At 31.5% G+C, this 24,422-nt stretch overlaps 1 protein-coding gene across 1 annotated transcript in view; it reads left to right on the top strand.

The window, feature by feature from the left end:
- Positions 1-24,422, top strand: part of LOC115875504 (chorion peroxidase-like) — a 66,916-nt gene that overhangs the window by 25,797 nt on the left and 16,697 nt on the right. Inside the window, exons 9-10 of the mRNA XM_030890982.1 lie at positions 12,776-12,929; positions 12,985-13,143. Coding sequence (XP_030746842.1) covers positions 12,776-12,929; positions 12,985-13,143 — 313 coding nt within the window. The remainder of the gene's footprint in view (positions 1-12,775; positions 12,930-12,984; positions 13,144-24,422) is intronic.

Consider the following 24,422-nt stretch of genomic DNA (forward strand, 5'->3'; position numbering starts at 1 on the left):
CAACGAAATAAAAGTAAAACTTATGGATGTGATTTATCGATTAAACCAAAAAGGTTTCAACAAAATATACAAGGACATGTATCGCCCATATACTGGCCGCAGCAGAATTTGTGATGTTAGACGCCACTTTTTGGAAGTAACGAGGGGTAAACAGCTGACCCAAATTCTGTACACGAAACCTCCTAATAGCTAAAGAATTCTTGAATACCTCTTGGGAAATCCCATATATATTTTTTGGGAATTCCTGATACTATTGAGCATACGAAATTTGTAGTTAGTTTCAAACTTTACAGAAAGTTGAAAAAAGTATCCAAAATCGACTCGATAAAGAAGAGTTTGGTTTGGTTTGGTTTGGTTTGCTCATTAGTTTGGTCGATTCCTATTCTTAAATCATCTATCTCTTCCCCTTGATTTTCAAAAATACTTTCTTCGGCTATTCGTGAATCATCAATGACAGATTCATTTTCATCACTTACTGCAGATTATTCTTCTGAATTTTTTAGTATAGTGGTCGAGTTCCATGAAAAATTTTCAACTTGCATTCCCAGCTTTTCAGTTACAACAAGTGCTTCCTGCAAAGAGTCCATCACAATAATCTCAATGTATTGATCAGTAAATATATTTTCAATATCTTTCACCTCATTATTTGCACTTTGCGCTTCAATTGGTGCATCGTTTTGGCCCTTAGAACGAACTTTTTCAAATCTTTTCTGCTCTCTTGGGAAACGTATTATAGCTTTTAAATTATGGGTAATATTATTTATCGATCTAATTCTGTCCAATCGTTGCAGTATCTCTTTAATACTATAATTTACTACCGTAGATTGCATTGTTGTCATGGACCTTGTGGCTGGGAATATTTTCTCACAACTTTGACTGCTAAAAAGCTGTGATGTTTGGATTTTCTCGAAAATGTATAGTTAAATTAATCAGAGCATGAGCGTTCAACTGAATGCATGTGTAACAGTTACTTGAAATAAAATGTTCTCCAATTTTCTTATTATTCATCATTAGCTATATACGGCAAATACGTAAAAAAACACACAATACCATAAATTATACTGTCAAGACTTAAATAGATGTCAACTTGGGTTTAGATCAAATTGGGCCACCATATGTCGCGACCTAGCTGGGGGTTGTTTGCTAGGGTCGCTATACCAGGTTCTCTCTCTCAATCAAAACAACCATTGAACAAAATACACATTTATTTAACATAAAGTTCACAGTATAATACAATTTTGGGGAATGCCAAGACTTAATGGTTTAGTTAACTAAGTACTTACAGGAACATCTTCAGTCTGCGCTGTCTTCTGCTAACGGACTGATGACGCGAATTACTAACTGTATAATACGACTCATATCGATGGACTAACCCCCCGACTCTCTTCAGCATACATTTTTATATTTTCTATCCCTCGTGGTCATCGCCGGTTACGTCGTTCAATCTGTTTTCATCTAATTCCATTCACCCGGCTATGACCATGAGGAAATCGAACTTTGGTAGCCTGCGTTTGACTATCGACCCGAGATTGTTGTATTTTAATTGTTTAATTATCAATGTTATTTAAAAACATATCTGTGTCGATGTCATGCAGGTAACCGATCTCTTGGGCCTATATCAAATTGGTTTACTCGAATTATATTTTATTTACTAGGATTATATTATTTGTGTTTTTTCCCCAATTTGATCTAAACCCAAGTTGACATCTATTTAAGTCTTGACATATATGTCGCGACCTAGCTGGGAGTTGTTTGCTAGGTTCGCTATACCAGGTTCTCTCTCTCAATCAAAACAACCATTGAACAAAATACACATTTATTTAACATAAAGTTCACAGTATAATACAATTTTGGGGAATGCCAAGACTTAATGGTTTAGTTAACTAAGTACTTACAGTGCTTATCTCCAATCCATTGAAATTCGAGGCAAAAAGGCGAGCGGCGTGTTTAACATTTACTCAACTGAACAAAGCTTGTGATGCTGGAAAGTTTCATCTTACTGGTGTGGTTGGTACGTGTTTCCAGACAGCAACTCATTTCTTCCTCCGACTTCTTAGTGTTGATTGTGGTATCGGCAGGTGTGATACAAAGATTCATGAAGGATTAAAGAGTAAGTACTATATTTTATTCATATCTCTAATATCTAAAACAGAATAACAATTACGTTAATGGAACCATTCTTATTAATTACCTATGAAATATCTACAATTCATTTTTGTCTTAAATATTTCTGAATATGCATTTGCTCAAAAAAAATATATATTAAAAATTGATAGTTCTAATTATTTCCTTAAGTTCCTTATATTTATAAAAAAAAATAAAGATTTAAAATATGACTTTGCTTATTGCTATTTAATTAGTCGAGCTAAGCACTTTGTATTATTATTTATATTTAAAAATAACCTCCAACTATTTGTACTTCAGCAAAAATAGAAACGTAAGTATTTATTATAACGTTTACATTTTCTTTTGATTTAGGACGAAGGAAAAAAAAATATATATATGGCGAAATTCATCACATTCTTTCTTGAGAAACAAAAATCGTTACGTATCTTTTTAATTCTGCCTACTACATTACATGTCCTTTATCTCCTAAGTGGTGAAAGATTGTTTGGAAAAAGTCGCGTGGCTTTTAATAACATGTTTTGTCAACATGGAAACATATACAATAAATAGTCTACAAAACAGAACAACATACATACATATTGACAAAACTATCGCCCCCCAGTTTATTTTTCTTTTTTATTACTAACATAAATTATAAATAATATTTGTTTCTGACTCGGGAAAAAAAAATAATCAAATTCAACTAGTACCTCTAAAACAATCACGGCTTTTTAAAAAAATAATGGGCATCCTAGGCCAAAATAGTCACGTGACGTTGATACTAGGAATAAAAAATAACTACAACAAATCAACCAACAAAATATCATCCGAGCAATTCTTTAAGACCAACGTAGCTACATAATCTTTCCCCAGGAGCTGTAAATGTAGTAGGTTTGAGTATACTTTACCTCAGCTTACCTTGAAGGTATTTCTTTCCTTCCTTTTTTTTTATTCTTATTTTTGCTCATTGTTAGAAAATAAATGTCACCTAAAAATACTCAAAAATAAATTAGTTTCTGTCTTTTATTGCAATCTTACAACTAAAAGTTAAAAAAAATAAATACTTAGTTAATTATTATTTAAGTAGTTCAGGTCCTTTATACAATCATGCGTTTCTTGATTCTAATTTCAACTCTAAATATGACTCATAAGCATCGAGTCCAGGGAGGGTGGCTAGGGTGGATAATGATATCCTTCGCCATCTTGGCGTTGGGGCTTTTGGACATCATATTCATTCTCCTACTTGTGCAAGAAATAGCTTGCTGGGGTCTAAATTCATCATGAGTTTTTTCTCTTGGAACGTTTGTTTTCCGGTCAAAATAGTCAAACTGTCGGTTCCTTAAAGGGTGGCCCAATAGGCGTGTCCTTTTACTTCTTAAATATGTGACTTCATGTGTCGGAGTTATATCTTTCTCTTCTGTGTCGGACGGACAAATTATCGGTATATTTGGGGAGCACTTTTCATATTCAAAACAGGAAGGATCCCATTTATCTTTTCGTCTTCCTCGACATTGCCAGGGAGGGTATTCCACTCATCCTCAGCCGGCATAACTTCACTTGCAACAGGGAGGGCATTATCTTCCCTCTCTACCTGTGCGAACTCTATTGCTACAGGGAGGGTATCATTCACTTCCTCTGCCTGTGCGTATCCCATTGCCACGGGGAGGGCATCACAATCTTCCTCTATCCGTGCACTTTCTAAATTGAGGGAATCCAAATCATCCTCTTTAAAATAACTCGCAACATTATTTGTGCATTCCTCTACAGCATGCTCCTCCGACACAATAAATATACCATCCATATCAGCTGTTTGTCTCTCAAACAGGGGTGGGTTTTGTTCAAAATTAGTGGTCTGGTTGTCCTCAATTGAGGGTGGGTTTTGTTCGGAACTCTTTGTCCGGTTATCTTCAATCAACTTTTGTTGTCTTCTCTCATAATTCGTATTAAAATTATATTCGTCTGTATTGTTATACCTACAGTTTTTATTCTCATGTCCTGATTTGCCTCTTACATTATCAATATCTTCAACCCTATGACCATTGTACGAATAGTCATGCTCTACCTGTCTTTTATTTCTTTTATTTGAATTTAAATAATCCGAATGTTGGACATAATTGCTATATTCATACTTATTTTCACTAGCTGAATTATCTATACTTGTTTTATCTTCGTAGAAATGAGAAGAATGTCCAACGTGTTGTAATCGGTAAGTCTGTCTTTAGATCACTCAATTTATAGACAATATTGTTTAACGCGGTAAAATCCATATCACGGCTTGACAACATAAAAATAATATTTGTCATAAGATGGATGCAAACCATTCTCAAAATAGTCTCTGAACTGATCAAAATTAATTTCATCATATATTTCTTGAAACATTGAAAGTAAGTCAAAATAATAATGTTTAATGTCCTCGTTTGCATCCTGCTTACGTGAGCGCAATTTGGATTTTAGTTTTCTTATTGCTATATCACCGCCAAAATTTAAAATAAAATCTCTTTTCAGATCCGGCCAAGTTTTATGTAAATTATTTTTATTTTTTCGCGTATTTTCAAACCAAAGACAGATGCGTGTTTCAGGTAACACTGCAAATATCGAATTTTATATGCACAATCCCAACCATTTCTATCCGTAATTTTATCGTAGTTAGAAATAAAAGACACTGGACAATCGTACCTAGGGTCAAATGTAGGGGGTTCAACAAATTTAGGCAGAACTGGAAGTCTTTGAAATTCCATCATGAAAAATTTTAAAATAAAAAGTTTAGCTTGTTTAAAAATAATTAGTTAGAGAGTTTATGACATTGAAATATATCAAGAAATATTTAAATATAGACAAAGCCATTGGCGTTTGAATGAAATTTAAACGTTAGAAAAATAATAAACAAATGTGGATGAGAATGTACTCATATTTCAAAATAAAACATGATGTGTAGGTCAGGGTGAAAACTACAGTCGTCAGCATTTTCCAGCACTTGACTTTATAAATAAGTGTAATAAATAATATTCAAATAATATATAGGGTATTCAATTATTATGTGATACTTAATAAAAACTATAAAATAAAATATTCATACTATAATAGTAGATATAGGTTATTTAAATATTTATCAACTAAAATTTAAAATTATTTCGTATATTTTACGAAAACAAAAATCGGACAACAAAATTGATATGCAAAAATTTAAATTTGACGAAAATTGCATATTGGATAATATTAATCAAAATAAAGAAACTATGTTAAAAAGCAAAAACTAAATATATTTAAATCAATTCAATAAGTTAAAACTAGGACATTCTTGGCATTCCCAAAATATAAAAAAAATAAAATACATACACATGCCTTCATCACATGTTGTGGTGGCGTAAAGTATAAAAATAATTAATTAAAAAAAATACTTTAAAAGGGCTGTTTTGCAGCAGATAAAAAGGACATTTCCGCCACATGTCTTGATTGTGGGGAAGTATTGAAAAAAAAAATATATTTGAATTAAACAAAATAAAAGAACTTTGCCTCCACTACATGTTGCGGAGGTGTGTGGGGTTTACCCGTAATTTGCATTAAAAAAGGCTACTTTGACTAAAAAAGAGACTGGCGCCTCCAACACATGTCGTGGTGTTAAAGAAAGTAATTAAAATTTTGCATTCAAAAAGGTTGCTTTGATTAAAAAAGAGACCGGCGCCTCCACCATATGTCGCGACCTAGCTGGGAGTTGTTTGCTAGGTTCGCTATACCAGGTTCTCTCTCTCAATCAAAACAACCATTGAACAAAATACACATTTATTTAACATAAAGTTCACAGTATAATACAATTTTGGGGAATGCCAAGACTTAATGGTTTAGTTAACTAAGTACTTACAGGAACATCTTCAGTCTGCGCTGTCTTCTGCTAACGGACTGATGACGCGAATTACTAACTGTATAATACGACTCACATCGATGGACTCACTTCTCGACTCTCTTTAGCATACATTTTTATATTTTCTATCCCTCGTGGTCATCGCCGGTTACGTCGTTCAATCTGTTTTCGTCTAATTACATTCACCCGGCTATGACCATGAGGAAATCGAACTTTGGTAGCCTGCGTTTGACTATCGACCCGAGATTGTTGTATTTTAATTGTTTAATTATCAATGTTATTTAAAAACATATCTGTGTCGATGTCATGCAGGTAACCGATCTCTTGGGCCTATATCAAATTGGTTTACTCGAATTATATTTTATTTACTAGGATTATATTATTTGTGTTTTTTCCCCAATTTGATCTAAACCCAAGTTGACATCTATTTAAGTCTTGACAATACATATAACCTTGTTTTTAAATCCAAATTTTCTTCCAAATAGGAACATATAACTAAGTTAGTCATTCTTAAATTTATTGTTATTTTATTTATTTCTTGGTTTCTGCACCCTCAGCAACAGTATTAAATAATTCAAGGACTTCAATGGAACATATTTTTTGAGCTGCCTTAAAATTTATTTTATCTTCCAATTTTAAATCAGTCCTGGTCTGTAATTGAAACCACTAATTTATTCCACTAATTGCGAGGTTCTGAATGAAGCTGTAAGTATTTTAATTCAAATTTATTTGTTATGCACTGAGCTTATTGTGTGATTTTAATCAAAACTAGGTCAATATTTGTGATTTGATGTGTATTTTTTCGAGCTATCTCATCCTAGATCTCCTCCATACCTCCTGGAACTCCACCATAAATCCTGGGAAATCCTGTATACTTCCTGGGAAATCCTGTATACCTCCTGGGAAATCCACATACTTGTTAGGAAATCCTATATACTTCCTGGTACTTCCTAGGAATTCCCTCGTACTTTCTTTCGAATGTACACCTACCTCCTGCAGCTGTTCACCCCTCGGGAAGTAACGAATAAATCATCAGCTGGTCATCAGCGAACTTTTGATTTTTAATAGTTTTTGTGCAGTGAACTTTATTACAATGTATTTATTATAAACTTTATTATAGTGGTGATTAGTTGTTCAGTTTTCAAGTGTAAAAGTCGCAGCGATAAGAAAGAACCAGGAGTTACCTTTAATAGGTAAATAAACACTATAAACAGCCCACTCCACCTTTTTAGGGTTTTTTTTTAATTCGATAATTATTTTTCTAATATAATATACAGGGTGGCGCACCGCATTCGCCTCGGTTGATTATATGAAAACGGAAAGATAAGATCCACTACCAATCCAAACTAAACCTAACCAAAGCTATATTTTTTTCTTATGGAACACCCGTTATTTTGTGTCATATTTGGATCCTTGGACACAAAATAAGGCATATATTATCAGGGTTAAATATGTTTACAAACTTTGGTTTTTGAGATATTTAAATATATTTAAATATGCATGCTACAATAGAATAGATTATTAACACCCTGTAAATTACTTTTCAGAATGAATTCTTGTGCTGAGTTTAAAGGCAGAGAAATGAACTTTACTGAAAAATATTATTGCTTCCTTAAATTTATACAGGGGTACCAAAAATTGCTGATCAATTTTAAGGATTTATTTTGGATAAAAACTTTGTTAATTCAAATACAACACCCTGATTATTTTTAAATAAGTCGAAGCAGATTCAAATTTAATGCTTTTAAACTATATTAGGGTTTCCTATACCTATGTAGCATTAGAAGTTATAAAAAAAAATGATGGAATGTTTTTTTATAAGAATTTTCTTTTGGAAAAAATATTAAAACAACTAATACTATGCGACGGAGCTGTTCGCCGGTGAGCAATGGGTCGTAAGCTAGTGAAAATTAAATTGTGATACTTCTAAGTTGAGAACTGAGAAATCAACTCAGAATATAGGTATTACTTACTTTAGGAATTACACAAATGAAACGCTGAGATGAACTATTAACTAAATATAATTAATAATTAAATGTTAAGTAGAATAAAATAAGACTATGAAAAATTTGATGTTTGAAAATATTTGTTGGTAAATTGTATGTATCAAAATAGATCACTCAAAATGGTAGTTAAATCTGCACGCTTCTGAATGTTAATATTTTATTAATTGTTCCGCAAAAAGTCTGGCGATCTTGGTACCAAAATGTAGGGACTCTTTATATTAAAAAAACTGTACTATGTAGATATTAGAAATATGCATAACATGAATAAAATATTTCAAAGTGACTCTAAAGCAATCAAATATATAATATGCCTGAAGGGCTTAATGCATTCAAATGAACTTAAATTAAATAGATATAAAATGAAATGATCTGGCTTTTTTTATCCCTTCTGATCACAAGCTGGTTGTGGTGAACTGCTACTGGAACTGGATTGTGATAAAAACGTCTCTACACAGACAGGGAGTACGTTCCACTAAGCACTCATAACGTTCACGCTCAAGATCGCGATTTTTCCCGTTCCACTTGCTTGCGAGCGTTACAATCATAAACTCAAGTGGAATGGGTTATGGGGCGTTTTAAGCGTCAATCCTGTCAATGTATGTAAATAAGATGTAAAAAGTAAATAATAGTCAAAATCACAGAAGAGAATTCAAAAAATCTGTCTCAAAAAAAAAGAAATCAAAATGTCTTTGGCGACTGTTGGATATTTGGTGCATCGGAATGTGTCTGAATCTTCTTCATCTAGTTCAGACGAATAGTGGAATGCAATTTTACAAAATCGCGATCGTAAAAAGCGAAAACTTAAGCCATGTATTATTGGTTATGAGAATCTATGAAACTTTTTATCTTAAGTCTTTTGTCTAAGTTTTAAAAATTGCGCCAAAATTCCTCAACGTCCACTTTGATCCTAATATTCAGATGGGTCATTGTTAGCTCGGCGTGAGCGAAAATAATGACGTCATTAGTGACGTTTTCGCCCCAACCACAACGTCCGCGATCATCATGTGGAACGACCGAGGGCATATTTTGAGCATTATGAGCGCTTAGTGGAACGCACTCAGGATCGAAAACTTCTGTAGATTCAGGGATTCCTCCGTTATTCCCGGTGTGAAATGTAGGGACAAAACGTGGCCCAAATGTCAGGTACAACAAACAAAATGGCACCAGAAAATGCTACCATAAAAAATGCGTACCATAAAATAAAACCCTGTACAAAAAAAAGTATTAGGAAACGTTACGTTTAAAATAAAGTCTGTCCAACGAGAAGATCCTTGACAGTGATAGATGTGTCTGTCATTTTAATTTCAAAGTAGTTTATTTTATTTTACCATAAAATAAGTTGGTACAACTGGAACGCATAGCAGGAAATATTTAAAATTTGATTGACAAGATGACAAGTGATCACTTCAAAATATTGTGAAAAAAAACTGTATAAAACTGAAAAAATGTAATCGAGTTATTTTATTTAATAAAAACGGTATGTGTTAATACAAAACAAACAAGAACAAGACACTACATACCAAAAAAATATAAAAAATAACTATTATTTACTTTCAAGCTTTATGAAACTACCTACCCGCATTTATGATTATATTTATCAATATAACTTGTATGTACAAATACAAATTTGTAATATTCCACAGGAATAAATAAAACAATATAGGCAAATAAAACAAACTATTTTATTAATAATAACACCTACCAAATTTTATACCTTAAAGGTTGATTAATTAACTTTAATCTTAATTTTTTTAAACCAGTACCTTTATTTTTCTGCAGTACTAAAATCCATTATTTACCTATCGTGTGATGTCGATATTTTACAGCTACTCGAGTTTTTAGTATGTGTTTTGTTTGATCCTTTCTACCATATATGAGATGCACTTATCTACGACGAAATGGTATACAAACTTTATCGATGGCAACTTCATTGGTGTATAAGACTTTCTGCCTGGGCAGCGAATATTAACCATAAACTGTGCTCTGGGTCTACAGTTAATTTTCACTCGATTTTTCCTCCACTTGACTTCAAAAGACACAAAACACACGTAATAATACGAATCAAAATGCATCATCTTCCAAAACGCAGGGTATTTAACAAAAGTTGACACAAAATTATAACCTAGAATTTGGCAAGACTTTGACAAGCGTCAAAAATGACAAAAATCTAAAGGCGAGTTCATACGCATCGGCGTCCGTTTGTCGTTCATCGTTCCGTCAAACCAATAAAATTGAAATACGATCTGTCATTTTTTAAATAAACCAATAAAACTGGTTAAAAACAACAAGACATGACGTATGACGGATTTATATTTAAACCCATCCATAGATAACTTAAAAATTATTAGAAACTTTTTTTAGTAAAATAAATAGATTGGTATGGGACGTCATCTGCTTTTCTTCTGTCATCGTCTGTCGAAATCTTACCTGAGAAAAAAAACAGAGTATAAAAGTTTTACCTCTGCTCAGAGGGTTTTCCCAAACAAATTGGCAAAATGCCAACAAACGCCGATAGCTCTATCGGTTTGAGCCTTTACCATCAATATGGCGAGGGAAGGTAGGCACGAAGTGTGACTATACACCGTCGGATATAAAGTGACCAACAAACTTCGACCGGACTGAAATATTTCGCCAGAAATAAACTTGAAGAAAAAAATAAAAGATAATAGCAGTACTTAGAATGCCATCTCGGTGCGAGGACTTAAACTTGATTTATTTAAATAAAATAATTCTGTACATTTATATAAATTATGTGTATTTTAAATAAAATGCTACACCTATGTAGCTTAGATTTTGAATAAAAAGCAATTTTTCAATAAAATGGCAACCAAGAGGGCTAGTGTCGTCATGGCAAGTTTCTAGTGACAGAAAATTAGTTTATAGACGTATTTAAAATTATACAAGTTTACTTTTATTTAATTTACTTACAATAGTTTAATAAATATTATTTATTAAATATGTATTTATTATTCTATCAAAGAAAAACGAAGAAGTTCTTTGATTTATTTTACGATGACTTGTGTAGATGTATCGATTTTCTATAAAAGAGCCAATTACGGCAAATTCATTTTCTTCACTTCCAATGACAGGTTTCTGCCTATTAGGTTTTTTATAAACCACACTACCAGCTCTGCGAAATAGGACTAGTAGTTTTTCAAAGAAAAGCTTATCAGGAAGATTCCTATTTGGGTATCTTTGAGCATAAGCCCTTGAGGCTAAGAAGCAATTTTCCTCACAAAATAAAATCACTGGTAACATATCCATTCGTTCCGCCAGCAGATACTGCTTTATTTTTTTGATAAAATAATGAATACTTACTTATTAAACTATTGTAGGTATTTTTTTTTAAAAAGCCAACTTATATAAATTCAAAATAATAATGTCCATAAACAAATAAATGTCGATTTTGAAAATAGTTACTAACTGTCAATACAAAATTGCCGTGGCGACACTAGCCATCTTGATTGCCATTTTATTTAAAAATCGTTTTTTATTCAAAATCTGAGCTAGATAGGTATAGGAGACCCTAATATAGTTTGAAAAACCATTTGAACCTTCTTCGATTTATTTTAAAAAATACAGGGTGTTGCATTTGAAATAACGAAGTTTTTATCTAAAATAAATCCTCAAAATATATCAGCAATTTTTGGTACCCCTGTATAAATTAAAGGAAGTTGTAACATATTGGTCTGAGGCAATCCTAATCAATTTTTGATAAAATTAATCAATTTTTGATAAAAAAACATCACGCCACTGATAGAGCCAAATGACAGAGAGATAGAGGAAACTCAACCGTGTTGTCATATTTATGTACCTATCTCTTTTTAACTCTCATAACAGTGTCAAACCATGTATGATTCTAAAAAATCTTTGAATAAGAAGACTAAGGAAGGAGCATATCAAAAATCTTAGGTACACCGCGATGGGCCTCAAATATGGCCGACTTAAATTCCGGTTTATCAGTGTCGTTCTAATTTTATTTAAAAAATGTAAAACTATGATGTAGGGTAGACGTGGGGTAGACTCAATAATTTGTTGTTTTATTTTACCTTGTGAATAAATGTTGGTAGTTATTAAAATTGTTATAAAAATATATGATTCTAATAAAAATAGATAATTTATAATAAGTATTTATTAACACAAACATCCGATACGCTACTGAAGCAGGTAAGTCAAATTAACGTATCTAAATTCTTTGACATCTAATCTTTAATAAGTAATAATTAAAAGCTAAAATACAAGAAAAATATATAATTTAGTTGATTTAAGTGAATTTCATAAATGATCGGTTTACTACACGTATGTATATTATATAGTCACTTACTAGCGAAAAGTTGTTCCATTATTTCACTCAATTTTGCCGAGATATACCGCACGCTACACAACCAACTATTTTAGAGTCTTTTTCGATAAATCGCGATAGTGTCACTGTTAATTTAAGTTCTGCCACAATTTCCATCTAGATTTGCTACCTTTATACAACTATCAGTAGTAGAATAAATAATAAATAACATAAAATAAGCTCCGTAAAGACTGACAAATCCACAAAATTTCAAATCAAATTCAAATGTGTCAAATGAATCGTCAAACAGAACTGTCAAGGATCCCCACCCTAGAGTGCTTTTTCCGCCCACCATGCATGAATACATGGATAGCATTATGCTCCTTCCTTAGTCTTCTTATTCAAAGTAAAAAATTGAGTTTCATGAATGGAGTGTTCTGTCTACCCATTTAGATGTTTTTGGTTTCATACCATATTATGGTCATATTATTTTCATATTAATATTTTGCCTTGCCCTTACAGACTTTACGGCCCAACTAAAATGGAGGAATCCATCGCCATCCCCGAAGTAATGTTCTATCCGTCGCGCATGAGGCACCAAAAGTTCCTGGACGAAATCCTAAGCACCCTCACGACCGAACCGATACAGGACGTCGATCCGTTCATGCCGGAAGCCGTAAGCGATTAACTGGCGATTGGGTTAACTACTTTATTAACTATTTTGTTTCTAGTTGACCAGATACATGTTTAGAGGTGGGAATCCTTTCGGCGTGGACTTAGCTTCTATTAACATACAGCGAGGAAGAGACCACGGCTTGAGGTCGTATAACGATTACAGGGAGTTGACTGGGCTGCCGAGACTGAAGGATTTCGCAGAGTTTGGACCAGAGGTTAGTACAGGGAAGGCGATCTTTTTGAGACGTGTGTCAAATTTTGTTTATATTTTTTAGTATTAGCTTGTGTATCACTAATGCCCATTTGCAGCAGAGTTTAGCTTTGCTAATTACATTCTGTTTGTATGAATCCTGGATCATATACAGGGTGAGTTTCCTACGATGTTCACTATAGGTATCCCGGAAAGTACTGGAGATAGAGAGTCGGTTAAATGGGGAAAGAATTGCAGTTTTGTGGGGTCATAAATATGCGCTTTTCAGATTTTTGAAAAAGTTCATGGCTTACTAGATATTTCGATAAAAACAAATTTTGGCTATTTTAAAAATTGTCCCTAATTCCATTATAATCTATTTTAGAGAATTAGTTTTCAGATAAAAGTTGTAGATAATCACATCCCTAATGAGATTGTGTTCTCCGACTTTTTCTAAAGCCTGTCATTTTTGACATATGACACAAACATATGTTTTATTAAATGGAAACCATAGTTGGCCATGACTTCATAAAAAGCGCCAATTTTTAAGCTTTTCAGCGATATAAGCTATAATGTGTTTCTTTCGCAAAATTACTGAGTTATAGCCAATTCTTATCTTTCTTGACTAATTTCACTTAGTTAGCCATGGGAACAAGTTGAATCGTCGTCGCTCTCAGAAATATGAAATTGTCACATCCAATCTTTCTATATTAAAATAAACAAAAATTGTAAATAAGAGTTTTTCAAATGAAGAAAAGCGTGTAGGATTATTGGCTCAATTTTTCTTGGCCATACAGTTTCGAAGATACGTTGGCCGTTGACCGGTGAATGTTACTTACGTTTTTTAGAGAACGGTTTTCAAGACATGTTAGAAAAGTTAAATTTTGATACTAGCGCATTAATAGAGTGGTTCAAACATGAATTTCATTATGACACACTAAACCCCTCCCCCCTCCACATTGAAAGAAATGTTAAAAATTATTTATATCATAATTATGTAGACTCAGGGATAGAAAGAGGTAGACCAATTGCATGGATCTCCTCGGTCACTTGACCTATCCATTTTAGATTTTTTTTATGCGGTATGGGTAACAACAAGGTACAAAAGAACTTATGAATTGAGAGAAGCACTCGAAGAGGCGAAACAGGAGAAGTTTAATTAAGTCGACCGGTCGTTCTGTGAGAATAGCTAGAAATTCAGTTTTATAAAGATGCATTTATGTACTGAAAACAATTGCCGATTTTTTGAAAATTTTCTAAAATAACTTGTAGTGATATTATTTTCTTAAGTTTTAGTTTGTGTAATGCAAATTGTAAAGAGCCGTTTAATAATATATTTTGTCTTTTTATAAGTTATAAATCATAACGAAATTAGAACACTATTGAAAACACAAAAACATAAAATACATCGTAGGAACTCACTCTGTATACTTACGTGGGTGCATAAACGCCAAACCATTACCATTAAAAACGGGGTCTCCAACATCACGAAATGCCATTTTCAAACCCTTATTGCATTTATGAAATATTCAATAGGTTTGCCTTTTCCGAGGACCTTACTTCGCGTATGCGCATTAAAACTTGAACGTATTTCCAAAATAATCACAATTTTATAAGGTTTAGAAAGTACAAATTATACATTGTTATGGAAACCATCCACAAAACATCCCCCTTTAGAACTTCATCTGTCACGTTAAGAAATGAAAGTAAATAATAAAGCGCCTCTCGTGTTTGGTCGCATACTAAAAATTTTTCAATTAATGCCTGTATATATTTTTAAAATTTACATTTTTTAACTGTAAAGTAATTTATTACATTTAAATGAAATATATTACATAGCAATTATGTCAATTAAGGACTACAGGCTTGTTTTCTAACATTTTTTAAATAAAACGAATTATAAAATTTCAATACATGTATATTTATCGTAGGTATGAAAAAAGTCAAATATAAAATGGACAAACGCTTACTTACATTGCAATGAAACTTCCACTTTTAGTTTTGCAATCCAAACGCAATATTTCTATTTCACAAATAAAAATATCCGACGACACAAAAATCAGTGAAATAACTTCCGTGTCTGACAACGAAAACTGAAAAAAATATAACAACACTTTTTGTTTTGGACCTGCATATCAACATTACCCTGTACCATTATGTTTTTGTTTTTGAAATAGTATAAAATATCTGATTATAACTTGTGAATTTTAATGTTTTAATATGATTTTAACTATTTTTGACAATAACTAACTTTTTGTTATCAAGATGACATTTTAGACGGCAACTGACATATACAGGGTCCGGCAATAGTGCGTCGGGCATCTGTAGCTCCTAGAATAAAAAACTTGACAATTTTGTTTAAGTGCAAACCTAAAGTATGTACCAGGATGTATTTCAGGAAAATATTTTAACTTCTATAGGATGGCTCAAAAAAGTGTGAGTGGACCTAGATGATTTTTTTTAAATGGAACACCCTGTATATTTTTGCATTTTTGGCTTTCTTTCCGATCACTTTACATAACCCTAAGATATGAATAAATACATTTCGATAGTTTCAGAGATATTAAAAAATAAATCAAAAATATATATTTTTCAGCCCTTCTTAAAAAAATTATTAAAAATACAAGAACTGTTCTGAAATGAAAACTATATTAAGTATTTACTTTAGATAGTCTGTACTTACTTTGCAATAAAAATGAATATCGTAAATTATACAGGATGTTCAAAATTCTACGCCAAACTTTCTAAAATATAAAATAATTTTTCTTCGTTTTTTTTTAATGGAACACCCTGTATATTATTTTTTCAATAGACGGAGAATTAAAAAATGAACATTTTTTGTATTTACAGTATTTCAACATTTTTAACGGTTTCGCAGATATTTGCGGTTTTATATTTCATATGGCATTTTCCACAGTAAATTTTTATCAAAGCCACCCAATGATTTTTCTCTCGTGTTTTACCATTGAAAGCGCCATATGAAATAATACTGCGTGTATCTGCGAAACCGTTAAGAAATTTGAAATACTCTAAATACAAAAAATGTTCATTTTTAAACTCTCCATCTAATAAAAAAAATAATATACAGGGTGTTCCGTTTAATAAAACGAAGAAAAATTATTTTATATTTTAGAAAGTTTGGCGTAGAATTTTGAACATCCTGTATAATTTACGATATTCATATTTATAGAAAAGTAAGTACAGACTATCTAAAGTAAATACCTAATATAGTTTTGATTTCAGAACAGTTCTTGTATTTTTAATAATTTTTTTAAGAAGGGCTGAAAATATATATTTTTGATTTATTTTTTAATATCTCTGAAACTATCGAAATGTATTTATTCATATCTTAGGGTTATGTAAAGTGATCGGAAAGAAAGCCAAAAATGCAAAAATATACAGGGTGTTCCATTTAAAAAAAATCATCTAGGTCCACTCACACTTTTTTGAGCCACCCTATAGAAGTTAAAATATTTTCCTGAAATACATCCTGGTACATACTTTAGGTTTGCACTAAAACAAAATTTTCAAGTATTTTATTCTATGAGCTACAGATGCCCGACGCACTATTGCCGGACCCTGTATATCATAATATTTAAATTTTAAATATATATGTAATAAAATTTAAATTATTATAATGCAACTTTATACTAAGAAAACATTTATACATTCATAAAATACAACAAAGTCAAATAATATAGTTTGAAAAGAATGAAAATTGAATTAAAATTAAAAAAGTTAAGCGCGACCACTTGTGTCAAAATTAGATGATTAAATTTTCGCAATTTTTAGACCATTTGATGACCAGTGGCCCCTCTAGTGTTTGTTCGGTCGTGCGGGCGGTTAGTTTTTTACTCGCGTTTATAGCCATTAAAGAAAAAATTGTAAAGGGGGATGTTTTTTGAAACCAACTGTTCATTGTTATCATATTATTGTCATAATCATATATCATAATATTATTTCCGTTCTGTAACGACGCTTGTTTTTTGTTTTTATTTTAAAAATTGCATTAATAATTACTTTTTTATCGATCGCTTTTATATAGTCAAGGATGGAAGTGCATTCATTGAGAAGTTAATTTTAAGTTTGTGCAATTATATTTCTATTTTTTTTTCGTTGGACTTTTTAAATACTCGTAAAAATGACAAAAAGTGTTTGGTGTGTGGAAGTTCTAATATAATGGTCCACGAATTATCTTTTCTTAGACAAGATTTCTTTGTTTGTTAGTCGATTTATTGTTCAAGTATATGCATTTTACAAATTAAATTTTTAAAATAAATATTCAAATTTGGCGCTTGGACGATAGGTCCTTGACAATGATAGATAGAGTAGAGGCACCGCGTGTGTAACAAAGAAAGAAGATAAATGTAAGTGGTTGACATGTTTGCAACAGTTTCCATAGTGATTTACGTATCCACGTAAGTACATATGGTCTAGGGTATGAAGAGGTTTGCTCTCAATAACAAAACTTTTTTACGAACATTTTTTACGAATAATTTGACATCATACATTTGCTATTTAGGGCCTATTCTACAAAGCAAGTATAAATTCGAAATAATTATACTCCGAACATTTTATAGGCTTGGTGCATTCTCCGCCGGTGCTGCCATCATCGGAGAATATCGTAAAAAACTAGTATATATACAATTACACGGGTTTAAATAGCAAGTATACGAAAAATTTATTATTAAATTATTCTAAAAGTGTTGGAAGTATAATTTGTGAAATTATAAAAATAAAAATAGAAAAGTAAATATTTTGATATCTTCAGATTGTTACTACCCGGATTACTACCCGAAGCAGCGTTACATCAGACAAATCTATTATCTGAGTGTTTTATAGTCTCAATAACTAAAATACTTAAATATTATGACAAAACCACGATTTCAATATTATTTTAATGCGATCAGCATGACGGCGTGGCGCGGCGGTGTGAAATACATATATCTCGTTTTTTTTTATCCGAAAAACTAAAAAATTATATGGCCGAGCCATTTTTGGGAAACACCCGGTATATAATAATTTTCGTAATAAATTACTTTTATCGAATTTTTAGTCTTTTCGCTTTGTCAGAGCAGGCACAATTCGAATACATAAATCTTCAATTTTTTTTTCAGGTATATAATACAAACGATTCAACGTTCAAATACTATGCAGATATAAACTAATGTGTGGCAATCATAAATTGTGAATAGTGTGAGAGGGGGAGGGAATAACCGGATATTTTGCGGCGGAAAAATTCTAGCTGAGAACAATAAATTTAATCTTTTAGGTTGCAGTTTGTAAAATTTTATCTGTGAACGTTTGTTAATTGGCCCAACTGACTATTGAATATGACTAAAGCTTCATTCAGAACCTCCAAATTAGTGGTTTCAATTAGCGTAGAAGTTTGTTCTTCTATTATCAATGTAGGCATTCACATCGTCAAAATTAGTGGTAGTAATATTCAATTAGTGGCAAAAGTTAACTAACTTTTAACTTTTCCACAAATTATACTTCAAAATTTGAGAAGAATGTCTTTTTGGCCTTTTATTGTCATCCGTCAAGAGAAATTGTGGTTAGAAATCAAAAGTTGATTGTTTTATAAGCTAAATATTAGGATTTCTCTATGGATACAACTGACTACCCCAAGCTGTTGCTAGGATATTCTATTAATTTTAATTGTGTTTTTGATCTTAAACTAAAAAGTATAAAGTGTAATTGAAATAATTAATTTTTTCTACTAATTACGAGGTTCTGAATGAAAATTAAGACTGTTTAATGTATTTAACTAATGGTATAAAGCTTGGCGCACATTGACGCAACTTATGCGTATCATATACTAACAGTGCGTTTGCGCATATTCAAGACGCAGCACAAACAAGGCCAGGCGTGCGCGATACAAAACCTGCGCCGATCAGTGTTTGTTATTCATATTTTGTGGGCGTACGGTCGTTGATTGAAGAAATAAAAAATGCGCAACCTTGCGGGCGATTTCGTAACACAAAACATGTCCGAGATGTAGTTGATGTTACCGTTTCATGACCGAGATTTAGTTTAGCTCTGCGCCGCTGCGCGCTGATAGTCGTTTACAGCGCATCGGATAAAGAATGCTGTACCGTAGTTCTGCTTTCAGTCGACAGAGTGGGTGGTTGCCGAAGAAAGTGCTGCCAGAACTACGGATTAATCTGTAGATTTAGGGATTTTGGGTAGAGTACGTTAATAATACGAATTTTCTATCATTAAACAATTTAATATAATATTATATAATTAAACAAAGAAAGGCGTCAGAGTTGATTTGAAAATAAAGATCGCTGTGTGTGTTATTTCATATGTAAGTACCATATATTATATATGTATTCAGTACCTAAAAAAGATTTTTTTTCTTTATTCCATGTTTAACACGAATAAATTTTCAACACAAAAATGGGGATATTTCATCTAAAGATATTTTCGTAAAACATATTACAGATATTACACATTTTAACATGGCAACACTGGCGCTTTCAGTTCCACACTGTCTTCGACATGCCTTTGCTGGCCGAAATAGAGAAAATAAGTGTTTTATGCGTTGGCTGCAGAACGATTGGTGTCTCCACCGTACAACACTTGAGACGCAAGGGGAAATCAAATCAGCCTTGTCACAAATTTGCCCATTAGGTTGCGTATCATCTCAATTCTTTCAATCAACGGTTGTGTGCTCTTTTACTACGTGTACAGGTTTTCAGGAATGTCAAAAAGAGTCACAAATAAATACTGATAACTACTCAGATTATTTTAATAGTGTAAGCGCTCCACGTGATTCTTATAATGGAGGGATATTAATCTGCCTAACTATCTCAATCAACGGTACGATGTATTTTGTTGAGCGGACTACATCCGCTAACCAAGTCGGCCGACCAAAACTTCCGTCATTTTGATGAACTCAACCTGGCCTGCCGACTTAGGCTTTATTCAGAACCGAAATTAGTGGAATAAATTAGTGGTTTCGATTAGACTTTATACTTAAAAATTGAAAATCATTCACAATGTCTAAAAAATTAAATTAAAATTCATAAAATATCCTAGCCGTAATCAGTTGCATCAATACAGAGACCCTAATAATTAGCTTATAAACACAATAAACTTTGATTTCTAACCAGTCTGTCATAGTAATTAGTCTGTCCAACGACAAAATCATTGACAGTGATAGATGTGTCTTTCATTTTAATTTCAAAGTAGTTTAATTTTATTTTACAAAGAAATAAGTTGGTACAACTGGAACGTATAGCAAGAAATTATTATATTTAAAATTTGAGTTACAAGTGATATGTCAAAACATTATGAAAAGAGACTGTGTAAAACTGAAAAAATCTAATCAAACTATTTTTTTTTAAATTACGGTATGTGTTAATACAAAACAAACAAGGGTGTATTTTAAACAAAACATCACATACCAAAAAATATATAAAAAGAACTATTTCTTACTTTCAAATTTCAAGAAACGCCGTGCATTATTATATTTATCAACAAAAGTTATGTGCAAATAAAAAAATAATATTGCACAGGAATAACTAAAACACTACATAAATAAAAAAAAATATTTTAATTATAATAAAACTTACTGAATTTTATACCTTAAAAGTTGGTCAATTTACTTTAATCTTAATATTTTTAAACCGGGGTACCTTTTGCCATATTCTTTCTGCAGTACTAAAATCTTTTATTTACCTGTTGTGTGATGTCGTTATTTTACAGCTACTCCTGTTTTTAGTACCATATATGAGATGGTATACAAACTTTATTGGTGGCCAATAAAACTCTCTGTCTGGGCACCGAATATTAACTAGAAACTGTGCTCTGAGTCTACAGTTAATTTTCCCTCGATTTTTCCTCCACTTAACTTCAAAAACGCAAAACACACGTAATAACACGAACCAAAATGCAAAAGCAAATCGCAAATGTTCATTTTCCAAAACGCAAGATATTTCTCATAATTTGACATAAATTATAACCTATAATTTGGCAAGAGTTTGACAAGTCTCAAAAATATTAAGTCGAGCAGTGCCTTCTATTAAAAGATCAGCCTCCGGGCGAGATTTATGACGTCACGCTAGTTAGATATAACGGATTAATAAATATGTTGTAGAATACATGGAAAACATAATTATTCCTCAGATTTTTGGGTTGTATTTTAAAAATGATATAGTTTACATGAAATATACATAATATAGAGTTAATAACTACAACATATATACCTATTTATAGTAATAAATACTTCGGCAAATAAATTATGAACCATACAAATGCAGCAAGTATTTTACAATGTACAAAAAATGTATAGGTACATAAGATAATGGGTAAAATGTAAATATATTTTAAATTTTGGGGTTTGAAAATCGATCTAATTTAACAAAAAACATTCAATATCTACTAATAGTGATGTATTATTATTTGCATTCACAAAATTTATATGCATATTTTGCTAGTATCAATGTTCGAAAAATTATATTTACAAATAATACAATATTATCTAAAAAAAGGCGTCAGCGATGGGTATGAAATGAAGATCGCTGGCATTTTATAAGTAAAATTATTCTAAAATTTTGATTTTCTTGGGATTTTTAGGTTCAGGGAAAAACGCTGATTTAAGTTTTCATTTGGGTTTTCATTATTTTTATTTGGTTTAAAAAAACGTTTCGGCTAACTATAGCCTTCATCAGTGTTGTGTCATATGAGAAAAATAGTGTCGAATATAATCCATAAAATTACATATACAATATAATTCACAACTCATAATGTTTACTGCAATTAATAAACTAATATAAACTTATCAAAAGATGACCACATATTTTTTAAAATTATTATTCTTAACACTAAAATTATCTACATTGACTATGGAGTACGCAGTAAACATTATGTGTGTGGTGTGAATATTTTATATGTAATTTTTTGGATTATATTCGACACTATTTTTTCATATGACACAACACTGATGAAGGCTATAATGTTAGCCGAAACTTTTTTTTAAACCAAATAAAAATAATGAAAAACCAAATGAAAACTTAATCAGCGTTTTTCCCGAACCTAAATCCCAAGAAAATCAAAAAATTTAGAATATTTAGAAACAAGGTTCAAGAATATCAAATTTTCCAAGATTGTAAAATTCTAGTTAATTATTTTATGTGTACAGTTATTTAAGGAATGTCCTCGATGTTCATTTCCAAGCCAACTAGACGCCGATTTTTTTCGATGATACGGTATAATTCTTACGTAAAATGTAAATAACATTAGAACAATTAAAACAAAGAAATATGAGTTTCTTAGTATTTTTAGTAACACCTTTATTCTTAAAACTTAATTTTGTATTATGCAAATATACCAATTTTATTGTTATTTTATTCATATTGTATTCAGCCATCACTTAAATATTTGATATTAATTTGGTATTATAAATAATCAACACTATTCATTAAAAATTACTGAACAAAAATATATGTTATGCTTGACAACTTGACATACATTATATATTATCAAACAAAAACACATTCTTCTTTTAAACTGTATCAGTCTTGTCTTTACAAAAATCTTTTTTAAAATTTGAACTCAAAATAATAATCTTTTTCATGATCATTAATACACATATTCTTTATTTTTCCCTAGATCATAATACCTACTTACGTGTTTGAATCTATCGAAGCTGAACCAACAACACTTGGAGTGGAGATTCCACAATATGAATAAAATAAACATAATTGTCCAGTTTTCATTAATACCATCATGGGAGAACATTATTTTTAAATTTATTAAAGATATTTTCAATAGAATTCTCTTGATTTATAAGTCGTACCCACTTTTCTTGCTCTTCCGGACACTTTAGGCTGCCTAGTATAACTATCCTTTCCACCAGGAACACAACAAAGATGAGGCATAGCACCAAAAACACACTCCACTTAAGCTTTATTGATGAATTGTTAGAGTCTTAAGAAACACACACAAAAATCACGATGAGTAAAAAATGTATGGGCACTTTTAGGTTAAATCACTTACACAACGTGTAATTTTTCAATTTTTCTATTTTTTTATGCGAAACCGAGAGTGACCTGTGAATATGGTAGTAGTTTATGTCACTTAAACACCAAAATAATTAGTTTTTTGCACTACAATAATAAATAATACCAAAAATCATAGAGTTAAAACCAAAAATCAACCGACAAAATATGAAACGGAATCTAACCCAATATCTAAGTATGTACAGCTGATGAAGTAAACAAAAGTCCGCCCCCAGGCTGATCTTTTAAAGAACGGCAATGAGTCGAGTATATACGCATCCGCGTCCGTGCATCGTTCATCGTTCCGTCACTCCAATAATATTGAAATATGATCTGTAATTTTTTTAAATATACCCATAAAACTGGTTAAAAACAAGAAGAGATGAAGCATGACGGATTTATATTCCGGGTGCGTCTCAAAAGTGGGTCACCCCTATAACTTTTTTTTCATATAAAAAAACGAGATTTGGTATGTTAGTAAATGACACAAATTAGGATTGATTGACGTATTCAATTGTTTTTGGTTACTTCCTGTTTCACCGGTAATGACTACAACCTTTGATTTTTAAATGACACCTTCGGTATTTTTTTTACTATATTTGATAGAAAATGACTCTCTGAATAGAATTACGTATCAAATGTCAACTTTTGACATTTTGGCAGATGTAACACCCGGTCAATAACGACAATTTAACTCGAAATACTATACCATATGATTAAAATACGATTTGGACATGTTTTAACCGGCCAGGCTAAGACACGAAAAACATTAGACGATCAAAACTATTTTTCCAAGGTTCCTTAATTAAAAATTAGTGTTTTAACATAGCCATGGCACTCTAGATTGAAATTTAAAATAATATTTGTTTTAAAGCAAAAATATCAAAAGTTAACATAACATATATGATACGTCATTCCATACAGAGTGTCATTTTCTGGCGAATAAAATAGAGATTGACCGAGGGTGCCATTTAAAAATCAAAAGTTGTAGTAATTTTCAGTGAAACAAGAAGCGACCAAAACAATTAAATATGTCACTCAATTACAATTTATGTCATATACTAACATACCAAATCTCGTTTTTTTATCTAAAAAAAAATTAAAAATTACAGAGGTGAGCCACTTTCAAGACGCACCCAGTATATCTACATTAAATTATTTTTGTTTTATTTTTCAGTAAATTATTTTGTCTTAATACAAAACCCAAAAAGCACACTTAATGAAAATTAAGGAATATTTTGTTTCTCAACTGAAATCATGTGAAAATATATCATTGTTTAAAAAATTCAGTTAT

This window comes from Sitophilus oryzae, unplaced genomic scaffold (assembly GCF_002938485.1).
Source record: "Sitophilus oryzae breed Bouriz unplaced genomic scaffold, Soryzae_2.0 scaffold_1057_pilon_pilon, whole genome shotgun sequence".
NCBI lineage: Eukaryota > Metazoa > Arthropoda > Insecta > Coleoptera > Curculionidae > Sitophilus > Sitophilus oryzae.